Source organism: Heterodontus francisci, chromosome 40, assembly GCF_036365525.1.
Source record: "Heterodontus francisci isolate sHetFra1 chromosome 40, sHetFra1.hap1, whole genome shotgun sequence".
NCBI classification, from domain to species: domain Eukaryota; kingdom Metazoa; phylum Chordata; class Chondrichthyes; order Heterodontiformes; family Heterodontidae; genus Heterodontus; species Heterodontus francisci.
The window spans coordinates 13,259,881-13,274,142 of record NC_090410.1 but is presented as its reverse complement, the minus strand read 5'-3'; the positions used below and the strand labels follow the sequence as shown (position 1 = coordinate 13,274,142).

Sequence of the window (14,262 nt, the reverse complement as noted above, 5' to 3'; positions counted from 1 at the left end):
ATTGTTTCCAGTCGCAGAAGGGTCGGTAACCAGAGAACACAGACTTAAGGTGATTGGCAAAAGAATCAGAGATGACAAGAGGGAACATTTTGTTACATAGTGTGTTGTAGTGATCTGGAATGCACTGCCTGAAAGGGTAGTGGAAGCAAACTCATTTGTAACATTTAAAAGAGAATTGGATACATACTGGAAGGGAATTGATCTGCAGGGCTAGGAGGATAGAGCAGGAAGGTGGGATTGATTGCATAACTCTCCCAAAGAGCTGGCATAGGTACGGTGGGTCGAATGGTCTCCTGTACTGTGTCGTTCTACGATCCTATGATTTTATGGGCACACACACACACCCTAACAAAGTGAGCAGCTAGCTACTAAACTGAGAGTCAAGCAGCTCAGTACTCTGAAGCCAATTTGCTCAGCATTCCTGCTACGTTCAACCAGAAGACGTGATGCGGGGTGATGGGAGCTTCATGGGAAGTGCGAGCTTACATTGATGGAGAGTGTGATCAACTCCTGTCTAATCATGGACATTTTGAAGTGCAGTCAGTGTTGTCGTTCGTGTAAATGCCGGTGAAGAGACACAAAAAATGGGAGCTTATTGTGAGCCTCTGGTATTTGAAATAAGTGATACCATTTGTCTCAACTGCTGTATTTGATGTCATATTACAGGAGCTAAGCACCGATGAATGACGGAGAACTACCACACTGTATATACTGATTATACTGTGCAGGGTATATCAGATACACCACACACAGTATACACAAACCATATGTGCACGACACATCAGATATATCAAATACCACAATACTGCATGCAGCATATTATATATACCACACACAGTATAGATTAATTATACCGTGAATTGTTTTTAAAATACCACAGACTGCAGTTTTTAACTATACTTTATATCATATATTAATTATAACTAAACCCCACATGCTAGATGCACCAAATAATGCATATATTTAATTATACTGCTGTATTCAGTGTAACATTAGCACGAGTGAATAACTGGGAAATACAACGGGCAGTGCATGTATTAACTAAATTATCCACTGTATACAAGATATAGAACACGTTTTAACTGTGATTGTGGTTCTTTACCCCTCCTCATCCTCTGCAGGCTTTGACACAGTTCACCACATCATCTTCCTAATTCACAAATAGAGGTATTGAGTCCAAAAGCAGGGAAGTTATGCTGAAACTTTATAAAGCTTGGGTTAGGCCACAGCTAGATATTGCGTTTAGTTCTGGTCACCACACTTTAGGAAGGATGTGAGGGTCCTTGAGAGGGTGCAGAGGAAGTTCACCAGAATGGTTTCAGGGATGGGGGATTTTAGCTACAAGGTTAGGTTGGAGAAGCTGGGGTTGTTCACCTTGGAGCAAAGGAGATTTTGGGGAGATTTGTTAGAGGTGTATAAGATTATAACAGGTCTAGATCTGGTAGACAAAGAAAAGCTGTTCGCATTAATAATATAAAAGCAAAATACTGCGGATGCTGGAAATCTGAAATAAAAACAAGAAATGCTGGATTCACTCAGCAGGTCTGGCAGCATCTGTGGAAAGAGAAGCAGAGTTAACGTTTCGGGTCAGTGACCCTTCATCGGAACTGACAAATATTAGAAAAGTCACAGGTTATAAGCAAGTGAGGTGGGGGTGGGGCAAGAGATAACAAAGGAGGTCTAGATTGGACCAGGCCACATAGCTGACCAAAAGGTCACGGAGCAAAGGCAAACAATATGTTAATGGTGTGTTGAAAGACAAAGTATTAGTACAGATTAGCTGTTAATACACTGAATATTGAACAGCAGCAAGTGCAAACCTGAAAAAAAACAGTGGGTAAGCAAACTGAACAAACTAAGATGAAATGAACTAAATGCAAAAAAAAAGATTGTAAAAAATGTGAAAAAGAAAGTAAAAAAAAAAGGAAGAAAAAAATAACTAAAAATGAAAGTAAAATGGGGGGCTGTCATGCTCTGAAATTATTGAACTCAATGTTCAGTCCGGCAGGCTGTAGTGTGCCTAATCTGTAGATGAGATGCTGTTCCTCGAGCTTGCGTTGATGTTCACTGGAACACTGCAGCAATCCCAGGACAGAGATGTGAGCATGAGAGCAGGGGGGAGTGTTGAAATGGCAAGCAACCGGAAGCTCAGGGTCCTGCTTGCGGACTGAGCGGAGATGTTCCGCAAAGCGGTCACCCAGTCTGCGCTTGGTCTCCCCAATGTAGAGGAGACCACACTGTGAGCAGCTAAAGCTGTTCACATTAGCTGATTGTACAAGGACTAGGGGACATAGATTTAAGATTTCGGGCTACAGATACAGGGGGGATGTGAAGAAGAAATTTTTTATGCAGTGAGTGGTAATGTCCTGGAACTCACTGCCTACAAGTGTGGTGGAAGCGAAGATGATCAATCATTTCAAAGGAAATTGAATGGGCACTTGAGGGAAATAAACTTGCAGGACTATGGGTATGGAGTGGAGAAATGGGACTGACTGGATTACTCTAAGTAGAGATAGCAGGGACCCAATGAGCTGAATGTCCTCCTTCTGTGCCATAATGATTTTTAAAAATTCATTCATGGGATGTGGGCATCGCTGGCTAGGTCAGCATTTATTGCCCATCCCTAATTGCCCTTGAGAAGGTGGTGGTGAGCTGCCTTCTTGAACCGCTGCAGTACATGTGAGGTAGGTACACCCACAGTGCTGTTAGGAAGGGAGTTCCAGCATTTTGACCCAGTGACAGTGAAGGAACGGTGATATAGTTCCAAGTCGGGATGGTGTGTGGCTTGGAGGGGAACTTGCAGGTGGTGGTGTTCCCATGCATCTGCTGCCCTTGTTCTTCTAGGTGGTAGGGGTCACGCTTTGGAAGGTGCTGTCTAAGGAGCCTTGGTGGTTTGCTGCAGTGCATCTTGTAGATGGTACACACTGCTGCCACTGTGCATCAGTGGTGGAGGGAGTGAATGCTTTTGGATGGGGTGCCAATCAAGCAGGCTGCTTTGTCCTGGATGGTGTCGAGCTTCTTGAGTGTTTAGTTTAGTTTAGTTTAGAGATACAGCACTGAAACAGGCCCTTCGGCCCACCGAGTCTGTGCCGACCATCAACCACCCATTTATACTAATCCTACACTAATCCCATATTCCTATCACATCCCCACCTGTCCCTATATATTTCCCTACCACCTACCTATACTAGGGGCAATTTATAATGGCCAATTAACATATCAACCTGCAAGTCTTTGGCATGTGGGAGGAAACTGGAGCACCCGGAGGAAACCCACGCAGACACAGGGAGAACTTGCAAACTCCGCACAGGCAGTACCCAGAATCGAACCCAGGTCCCTGGAGCTGTGAGGCTGCGGTGCTAACCACTGTGCCACTGTGCCGCCCCTAACTGCATCCATCCAGGCAAGTGGTGAGTATTCCATCACACTCCTGACTTGTGCCTTGTAGATGGTGGACAGGCTTTGGGGAGTCAGGAGGTGAGTTACTCACTGCAGGATTCCTAGCCTCTGACCTGCTCTTGTAACCACAGTATTTATATGACTCTTCCAAAGCTTCTCCACCATTGTCCAGCTGAGCGGGATTGTGCTCAGGAAAATATGGTCTACATTTGGCCTAACCAGACTGAAGCCTGAATGAGGAACTGGGAGGAGCAGGAGTACTCCTACTTTTAGAGACATTGAATTTTTTTTGCATGGAGGAACAAGTTTGAAAAGTTCTGAGTGTACATTCTAATGAAGTTTGTCACAATTCATGTTCAATCTGTATCTATCATATGATAAAAATCGAACACCTGCACGTACTTCCCTTCTGCAAATCCTTAATTCCTATTGTTACATTTTTATCATACTTTACTGATGGCTTTTACGTTATAAATTCACATGTCCACATTTATAATGGAAATTGCCTATGTAAAGAAGTCACACTGTAATTATACCCTCCTGCCAGTGGTGGTGCTGTTTCCTGTCTCCAGAACTTATTCTGCCGAGAAACTGTGCTTCTGTGCTTAACCAAATTGCCAAATATTAATAAAAAATCAGGGTATTGTATAAAAATAAGGACACAATGTGTAATTTTAGAAAGTCTTGCATTCATACAGTGCCTTCCACAACCTCAAGACATCCCAAAGTGCTTTACAACCAATTATAAACTTTTTAAAAGTTGTAATGTAGAAAACTTGGCAACCAATTGGTGCACAGCAAGCTCGCACAGAAAGCAAGCAATGCGACAATGACTAGATAATCTGTTTTAGAGATGTTGGTTGAGAAATAAATATTGGCCAAGACCCTGGGGACGAGTACCCTGCTCTTCGTCTAAATATTGCTACCTGCAAGGGCGGACAGGACCTTTATAGTTTAATATCGCATCCAAAAGTGAAATTTGAAGCCACATCTGACTCAAGAACACTACCCAGTGAACCACAGGTGACAGGGACATAATTACATCTGCCTGGCTAGTTCCAGTTATCTCCCACCTTCTAAACCTGCTTCACCTGAAGAACAAGCTTGTGTGCAATACCACAGGAGATCAGTTAATATACATAACACATTTAAAATATAAGTTGTATCAGCATCTATAACAGTGTATCTATAATTTAAATGAAACATAGGAACATAGTGCTTCCCGACATCACTCCTGATTGGCCTAGCTCTAATTTTGGAGTTACACTTTCTATGTTGTTTAATTTGAAAACCCTTTCCCAATGATTTATCCCCTTTAAATATGCAAGTGTAATACTATAGGACATTGACGAATATATAATTGAAAATCTTGTGTGAGGCACACACTTCCTGTCACAAATGTTACTTCCTGTTGCCATAATTGATCTTTTCTGTCAACATGTACTATTGTAACTTGCTGCCTACATTTCCCATTTAATGATGCTGTGTTAACTATGGCTTGTTGGACTCTTGCCTTCGAGTCATAAGATTGTGGGTCCAAGTCCCACTCCAAGGCTTAAGTACATAAATCGAGGCTAACAGTGCCCTACTGAGGAATTGCTGCACTGTTGGAGGTGCTGTCTCTTGGATGAGATGTTAAACCCTGAGACCCCATCTGTCTGCTTGGGTGGATATAAGAGATCCCATGGCACTGTCTCAAAGAGAAGCAGGGGAGTTCTCCCCAGTGTCCTGGCCAATACTTATCCCACAATCAACATCACAAAAACAAATTATCTGCTCATTATCACATTGCTGTTTGTGGGATCTTGCTGTGTGCAAATTGGCTGCTGCATTCCCTCTTTTACATCAGAAGTACTTGATTGGCTGAAAAGCGCTTTGAGACTTCCGGTGGTTGTGAAAAGCGCTATATAAAGGCAGGTCTTTTCTTTCTTTATGTCAACTGTCACGGTGTACTCACATACACTGGCCACTAGGTGACTTAGAGCAAGTTTTTTGAAATGTCTTCTGACTCTGTCAGCACTTTATATTTGAAAAAAACTTATATTTATCCATACCTTAGGTAAGGGCATGGACAGTTTACTATAAATCAATAAAATTTGATGTTGGGATCACATACCTTGATATCACGGTGTATCTTCCCCTGATTGTGCAGATATTCCAAACCCTAAAGAGACACAAAGCACAAAATAGTTTGAATTATAGGTTCCTTCTCATCCTTTGACCAGTCTCTTCCCACCCTTCCTATTGCACTCATTCACAGAGGTTACAGCACAGAAGGAGGCCATTCGATCCATTGTGTCTGTGCCAGCTGGTCAGCTCATGCCATAACCAGACTCTTGTTAGGGCACAGGTGCATCCAGCAGTTGTCTTTGGTACTTCAACCAAACTTAATGCGTGAGCCTTGACAGCTAGTGTCAGTAAGCTATTCCACAATAGGGAGTCATGGTCAGCTATGGCCCAGTGGGTAGCACTCTTGTCTCTGAATTAGTAAATTGTGGGTTCAAGTCCTGTGCTAGAGATTTAAGCACAGAATCTAGCTGACACTCCAGTGCAGTACTCAGGGAACGCTACACTGTTGGAGGTGCCATCTTTTGGATGAGATGTTGAACCAAGGACTCTGCCTGCCCTCTCAAGTGGACATAAAAGATCCCATGGTACTATTTCAAAGAACAGCGGGGGAGTGATCCCCAGTATCCTGGCCAATATCTATCCGTCAATTGACATCTCTGAAACAGATATCCGGTCAGTATCAGATACTCACCACCTCAGGACATCCCAAAGAGCTTTACAGTCAATTTACTGATGAAATGTAGTCACTGTTGTAATGTAGGAAACATGGCAGCCAAAAGGTGCACAGCAAGCTCCCACAAAGAGCACTGAGATAAATTAGATGAAATTTAATGCAGAGAAGTGCGAAGTGATTCATTTTGGTAGGAAGAAAGCACAGAGAGACAATATAAAATAAAGGGGGCAAGTCTAAAGGGGGGTGCAGGAGCAGAGGGACCTGGGCATGTATGTGCATAAATCATTAAAGGTGGCAGGCCAGGTTGAGAGAGCAGTTAATAGACCATTCAGCATCTTAGCCTTCATTAATAGGGGAATAGAGTACAAAAGCAAGGAATTTATGTTGAACTTGTATAGAACACAGGCTCGATCACAGCTGGAGTATTGCGTCCAGTTCTGGGCGCCACACTTTAGGAAGGATGTGAAGGCATTGGAGAGAGTGCAGAAATGATTCACGAGAATGGTTCCAAGGATGAGGAACTTCAGTTAAATATAGATTGGAGAGGTTTGACTGTTACTTGGAGAAGAGAAGGTTGAGAGGAGATTTGATAGAGGTGTTCAAAATCATGTGGGGGTCTGGACAGAGTAGATAGAGAGAAACTGTTCCCATTGGTGGAAGGATTGAGAACGAGAGGGCACAGATTTAAAGTAATTGGTAAAAGAAGCAACGGCGACACGAGGAAAAACCTTTTCACGCAGCGAGTGGGCAGGGTCTGGAATGCACTGCCTGAGAGTGTGGTGGAGGCAGATTCAATCGAGGCATTCAAGAGGGAATTGGATTGTTAGCTGAAAAGGAAGAATGTGCAGGGCTACGGGGAGAAGGCTATTTTAGTGATGTTGGTTGGAGGATAAATGTTGGCTAGGACACCTCCCCAGCTCTTCATTGAATAGTGCCATAGAATCGCTTACAAATCTATCAAGCGGATGGATGTGACCTCAGTTTAGTGTCCCATCAAAGAGAAAGAGTCGCACCCTCGCACTATTGCACTGAAATGCCAGCCTAAAAACAGAGGAATTCCCACATAAAGAAACAGACCAAATCCCATCTAGTTCGCCTTCTACCATCCCGGTAGGCACATGATATAATAACAATGGAGCTGTTGACCAATCTCTATCAGAGTCTACAACAGACCCATGAGGTGAGGGACACCCCGAGTGGTGCAGAGTTTTGGGAACCATAGATCCAATGTCCCTCCCAAGCGTGCTACACTTACCACAGTTCATGTCTCAAGTTGCTCATTTACTGCGTCCCAAAATATTACCTGTAAGTAATCTATTTAATTCCCATTTGAATGAATCAAGGATTTTGAAGTCAGCAGTAGAGATACGGTGCATGCTGTCCACTACACTGACAGCTTGCCGCAGAGTTTTAGTGGGCTTTTGAGCAGCGACTTGCTGTCATCTGACGTTCTGATCCAGTGCGGTGCTCTGCGGGGAATCTGTGGTGTGTGTGAACAGGGCAAGGCTCCCTCGACCAATTAGATCGAAGAACATCGAGACACACAGGGGGATTGGATGAGGCTGGCAGTCAGGCACGGGAATCGCGTTGCACGACTAGCCTGCCCCGCCCCTTTGTTGCTATACAGGCAGCGTGCAAGCTTTGTTCTAATTTAAATGATAGCAGTGTGCAGCCCAGCGCTAAGTGCGTAATGGGGCGGCTGCACGCCTCAGCAGGGGGCCCCAGACCGTGTGGGGCTAGCACCACTTAAAGCTAGCCTGCACCACTTAAAGCCAGACCGTATCTCTTAAAGGCGAGGTGCATTCTGGCTGCAGCAGGTGTGGGAACTGGTGACTGAAGAGCGAACAGCAAGAGGAGTGGAAATGGCACAACGGACTGGAGAACGTGGCCCCCTAGGTTTTCTGATGCAGCACTGGGGATCTTAAAGGTGGACAGGAGCAGAGAGATCCTCTTCCTTCAGGGGCCAAGGAGGCCCTCCTGATGGAGGGAGACGGTGGCGTAGTGGTAATGTCACTGAACTAGTAATCCAGAGTTCCACACTAATGCCCTGGGACAAGGGTTCAAATCCTACCACGGCAGCTGGTGGAATTTAAATTCAATTCATTAAGAAATTCAATTCATTCATAAAAATCTGGAATTGAAAGCTAGTCTCAGTAATGGTGCCATGAACCTATCATCGATTGTTGTAAAAACCCATCTGGTTCACTAATGTCCTTTAGGGAAGGAAATCTGCCATCCTTACCTGGTCTGTCCTACATGTGACTGCAGACCCACAGCGATGTGGTTGGCTTTTAACTGCCTTCTGCAATGGCCCAGCAAGGCACTCAGGGCAATTAGGGATGGGCAACAAATGCTGGTAGCCCCGAGGCCCTGCGAAATGTTCAATGACCTTACACAAGTGGTCAAGGTCAGTGAATGTATCTTCACATGCCATATCCTCACAAATCAACCTCTCTGCTCCATTCACCACACCCCCTTCACTCGCCCACCAACCCTCTCTGTCCAGCATGACTCATAACTCACACTTAGCACTGTGCAAGCCTCACACTCACATCTCGCAGCTATTCAACTGTGGCAAGCACATCACCCAAACACATTGCACCACATTCGCTGACGCACTTCCCTCTCTCTTTTGCAGGACAAGGTGGCCCATAATTGGGGGCAGCAGCACCTAACCGGAGCGGAACAGGCACAGTTGCATGGGCTAATCCCCATGGTTACAATCATTGATGCGGCCACAAATGAGGTATGGCAAGCGACAGACCTGAAAGCACAGAGGGTGATGGTTCCTGTCCAATTCACCTTCTCACATCCCACTCCCACCCTCACCACCCCCCACCCCCGCCCCGATCTCTTGTGCTTTGCAAGCTGCAGATGGTTTAAGCATACACCTCTTGCTTTCCCCCGCTTCCCTCACTACAACCCTGCTGCCTGTCTTTATCCTTTCAGATGCCCAAGAGCTGCCATCTGGCCAAGGGAGTATGAAGTGCGAGAGGAACAGGAGACTGATGAAGAAGAAACACAGTCACTGACTTTCACACTCACAGCCACCAGCTCAGATACAGGCCCTGATACTGACACCGCACATACTTTAAGAGGGGCGCACAGAGACGGGATCTGCATGTGGTCAGCCACTGGGCATAAGTGGGCAGCAACCAGGGTAGGAGGAAAGGATAGTATGGGTGCCATCTTCCCTGAGGATTGGGTGGTGCATGAGCTCTGCTCCCAGGGGACTGAGATGAGGACTTCGATGGGGGCGGTGTATAGAAAAAGGACATGCACAAGGAAATGCTTGGTGCAATGGCGGGCTTCCCAGAAAGCCTGCTGTCAATGTCAAGGAGCATGGAGGAGGCCAGCTCTAACTTGGCACAGAGCTTTGCGCAGAGCTTGAAGCCCATCCTTTCCAGCGCGGAAGTGGTGGCGGACTCCATGTGAACGTTTGCTGAGTCGACAATGATGCGGAATGCGAGGGCCAATGTCTCAGCTTTTGTCACAGCTAAGAAGAGCACTGAAGTGGAAGATCACACTGAGCCTCAGCCTGTTGCCATCATGGCGGTGGATGCCAGTGCTTTCGGCAATCTGTGCTCCGGTTGATCATTAGGATTGCTGTGGCACTGCCCCCAGGGGCGAGTGGCAGTGTGGAACACAAACCTGCTGCCCTCTCTCAGGATGACAGCATTCGTGCCCCCATCACTGCCACTCCCGCCAGTGCTCCTGCTGCTTCCAGTCATCTAGCCCAGACTGCTGCCATCCATGCCAAGACAGGGCAGTCTGAAGCTGGGCCTTGCAGACCCAGAACTGCTCAAGGTCATCCTGAAAGGCCATTTGAAGTCTCCCCCAGTGAAAATCAACAGCCTTCCACCAACCCTGCTGCAGCCACCTGGGACAGCATTGCGTAGGAGCACTTGGCCAGGTAAAAGCACCCACAAGACAAGCACGAAGGGAATGGACAAGGGTGATTAGTTGACTTTTGTACGGAATATTGGATAAAGTTGGTTTGGAACGGTTGTTTAATGTTTATTTTATTTCAACATTGTGACCGAGAGGACGATGGTTTGTAACAGAGGGTTGCTAAGGTGTGGGACTATTGTACATTGGGGATTTGGTGTTGTGTTCATGGAACCGCAGTCAAATAAGGCAATCAGGGGCAGTCTGGTCGGAACAGGGATGTGCCAGCTGCCTCTTCCCTTCCTCCTCCTCCTCTTCCTCCTCCTGAGCTGCTTGCCGGATCCCTGGGTAGCAAACGCTGTGCCCTCATGATAATCAGGTTTGAACCCACACTCTTTAGATTACTAGCCCACTAACATAGGCACTACATTACCATACTCCGGAACGTCATTGGATAGAGAGGGTAGGATTGCCGTCAGAGGCCAACAGATCACTGTTGAAACTGAAGGTGTGGGGGTAGAGTTTGTATCCTGGTCATAAGTTATACAGCACAGAGACAGACCATTCGGCCCATCGTGTCTGTGCCGGCCATCAAGCACCTGACTATTCTAATCCCATTTTCCCTTGATTCCATTTGGGGGGCAGGTGTTGATTAGATGTACAGATAGGGCAGGCCGCACATGAACTGAGCAGCTTCGATGGAACCCAATGACCTTTTGTCTTTTCCAAGGGCTTCTTGAGAGTTTTAGAAGTCCAAAACTGTCCATTGCGTGACACACACACTCCTGGGGGTGAAAGGTTATTGACCGCTTGTCAAATTTGAGACCGAGATGGGCAACGCGGAGTTTATGGTGGAGGAGGCCTCCTTCGGACACGAGTCACGGACAGCCAATCGCAAGGGCCGCTCACTTCGCTGCGTCGCCCACACTACAAGTGGTCAAACTGTTCAGCACTGCCTCTCACCTGTAGCGTCTCTCTGCTGATATAAGCAATCTGTAACTCGGAGAGCGGGCCAGTTACTGGCAGGAGAAAAAGAAAACAGAAGTTAATGCTGGTTAGTTACACATTGCAAAAAAGGTCTTTGTGTTATCAGAAATAAAAGGGGATGTCTTCAGTTTCACATCCCGAAGCGACAGTCACAGTTGGAATCACAGATGTGCTCTTTAATTTAGTTTCCCTATTTCACATCTGGCAAGGCCACAGCAATTTGGGAATATGCCTGGATCTGTGACTCCAAAATACAAGGTACGCCCTAGTGGGTGCTGAGCCTCATCAATCACTAAGGTTCCAGATTTAACCCCTTATCTTTGCTCAACTGCCTCTACTTATAAAGCCATGGATCCCATTTCCCCCTTTTTTTTTTTACACAGCCTTCTCAATTAGTCCCGCCACCTCAAAGAGTTGTGTATGTGAACCCCAAGGTCTCTCTGTTCCGACACCCCCTTTTAAAATTGTACCATTTTGATTCTATTGCCTCTCTTTAATCTTTCCGCAAAAATGCATCATCCACACATTTCTGCATTAAATTGTATCCGCCGTGGGCCTGCCCGTTTCACCAGTCTACACCCTCCAGAGATCTGCCACTATCCTTCCCAGTATTTACGACATGTATAAGTTAAGAATCATCTGCAAACTTTGAAATTATGCCAACTCTAGATCTAGATCTTTATATACATCAAAAAGACCAGTGGTTCTAATACTGCCCCCTGGCCCGGGGGTCAGGGACTGGGGGTGTGGAGCACCATTGTATAACTCACTCTGTGTTGTGTTACAGGCTTCACATTATCTACATTGCATCTCCCTCAGGTAGGTGTTCCTGGGCAATCTGGTTATGTGGAGCAACATCACACCATTTAGATATCAAATTAAACTGGTCAAAGCTGGTCCAGAGAACAGACTCGTGACCACAAGGCGAAGGCACAGCCCAGGGTCAAATGGGATGGCCCAATAACTCACCTTTCTCACATTCTCATTAATTCACCTCACTCTCACTCTCAGTAACTCACCTCACTCTCAGGAACTCACCTCACTCTCAGGAACTCACCTCACTCTCAGTAACTCACCTCTCTCTCAGTAACTCACCTCACTCTCAGTACCTCACCTCTCTCTCAGTAACTCACCTCGCTCTCAGTAACTCACCTCTCTCTCAGTAACTCACCTCACTCTCAGTAACTCACCTCACTCTCAGTAACTCACCTCACTCTCAGTAACTCACCTCACTCTCAGTAACTCACCTCTCTCTCAGTAACTCACCTCTCTCTCAAAACTCACTTCAATCTCAGTAACTCACCTCACCTCACTCTCAGTACCTCACCTCTCTCTCAGTAACTCACCTCACTCTCAGTAACTCACCTCTCTCTCAGTAACTCACCTCTCTCTCAAAACTCACTTCACTCTCAGTAACTCACCTCACTCTCAGTAACTCACCTCACCTCACTCTCAGTACCTCACCTCACCTCACTCTCAGTACCTCACCTCTCTCTCAGTAACTCACCTCTCTCTCAGTAACTCACCTCTCTCTCAGTAACTCACCTCACTCTCAGTAACTCACCTCACTCTCAGTAACTCACCTCACTCTCAGTAACTCACCTCACTCTCAGTAACTCACCTCTCTCTCAGTAACTCACCTCTCTCTCAGTAACTCACCTCTCTCTCAGGAACTCACCTCACTCTCAGTAACTCACCTCTCTCTCAGTAACTCACCTCACTCTCAGTAACTCACCTCACTCTCAGTAACTCACCTCACTCTCAGTAACTCACCTCACTCTCAGGAACTCACCTCACTCTCAGTAACTCACCTCACTCTCAGTAACTCACCTCTCTCTCAGGAACTCACCTCACTCTCAGTAACTCACCTCTCTCTCAGTAACTCACCTCACTCTCAGTAACTCACCTCACTCTCAGTAACTCACCTCTCTCTCAGTAACTCACCTCTCTCTCAGTAACTCACCTCACTCTCAGTAACTCACCTCACTCTCAGTAACTCACCTCTCTCTCAGTAACTCACCTCTCTCTCAGTAACTCACCTCACTCTCAGTAACACACCTCTCTCTCAGTAACTCACCTCTCTCTCAGTAACTCACCTCTCTCTCAGGAACTCACCTCACTCTCAGTAACTCACCTCTCTCTCAGTAACTCACCTCACTCTCAGTAACTCACCTCACTCTCAGTAACACACCTCTCTCTCAGTAACTCACCTCTCTCTCAGTAACTCACCTCTCTCTCAGGAACTCACCTCACTCTCAGTAACTCACCTCTCTCTCAGTAACTCACCTCACTCTCAGTAACTCACCTCACTCTCAGTAACTCACCTCACTCTCAGGAACTCACCTCACTCTCAGTAACTCACCTCTCTCTCAGGAACTCACCTCACTCTCAGTAACTCACCTCTCTCTCAGTAACTCACCTCACTCTCAGTAACTCACCTCACTCTCAGTAACTCACCTCTCTCTCAGTAACTCACCTCACTCTCAGTAACTCACCTCACTCTCAGTAACTCACCTCTCTCTCAGTAACTCACCTCTCTCTCAGTAACTCACCTCACTCTCAGTAACTCACTTCACTCTCAGTAACTCACCTCTCTCTCAGTAACTCACCTCTCTCTCAGTAACTCACCTCACTCTCAGTAACTCACCTCTCTCTCAGTAACTCACCTCTCTCTCAGGAACTCACCTCACTCTCAGTAACTCACCTCTCTCTCAGTAACTCACCTCACTCTCAGTAACTCACTTCACTCTCAGTAACTCACCTCTCTCTCAGGAACTCACCTCTATCTCAGTAACTCACTTCACTCTCAGTAACTCACTTCACTCTCAGTAACTCACCTCTCTCTCAGGAACTCACCTCACTCTCAGTAACTCACCTCTCTCTCAGTAACTCACCTCACTCTCAGTAACTCACCTCACTCTCAGTAACTCACCTCTCTCTCAGTAACTCACCTCACTCTCAGTAACTCACCTCACTCTCAGTAACTCACCTCTCTCTCAGTAACTCACCTCTCTCTCAGTAACTCACCTCTCTCTCAGTAACTCACCTCACTCTCAGTAACTCACTTCACTCTCAGTAACTCACCTCTCTCTCAGTAACTCACTTCACTCTCAGTAACTCACCTCACTCTCAGTAACTCACCTCACTCTCAGTAACTCACCTCACTCTCAGTAACTCACCTCACTCTCAGTAACTCACCTCTCTCTCAGTAACTCACTTCACTCTCAGTAACTCACCTCTCTCTC

General features: G+C 46.2%; 1 protein-coding gene across 2 annotated transcripts in view; it reads right to left on the bottom strand.

Moving 5' to 3' along the window:
• Positions 1-14,262, bottom strand: part of LOC137353101 (mitogen-activated protein kinase kinase kinase kinase 5-like) — a 143,546-nt gene that overhangs the window by 57,732 nt on the left and 71,552 nt on the right. For both annotated transcript variants that reach the window (XM_068019088.1, XM_068019089.1), the window contains exons 5-6: positions 10,994-11,049; positions 5,516-5,563 (exon numbers count right to left, since the gene is read on the bottom strand). In XM_068019088.1, coding sequence (XP_067875189.1) covers positions 5,516-5,563; positions 10,994-11,049 — 104 coding nt within the window. The remainder of the gene's footprint in view (positions 1-5,515; positions 5,564-10,993; positions 11,050-14,262) is intronic.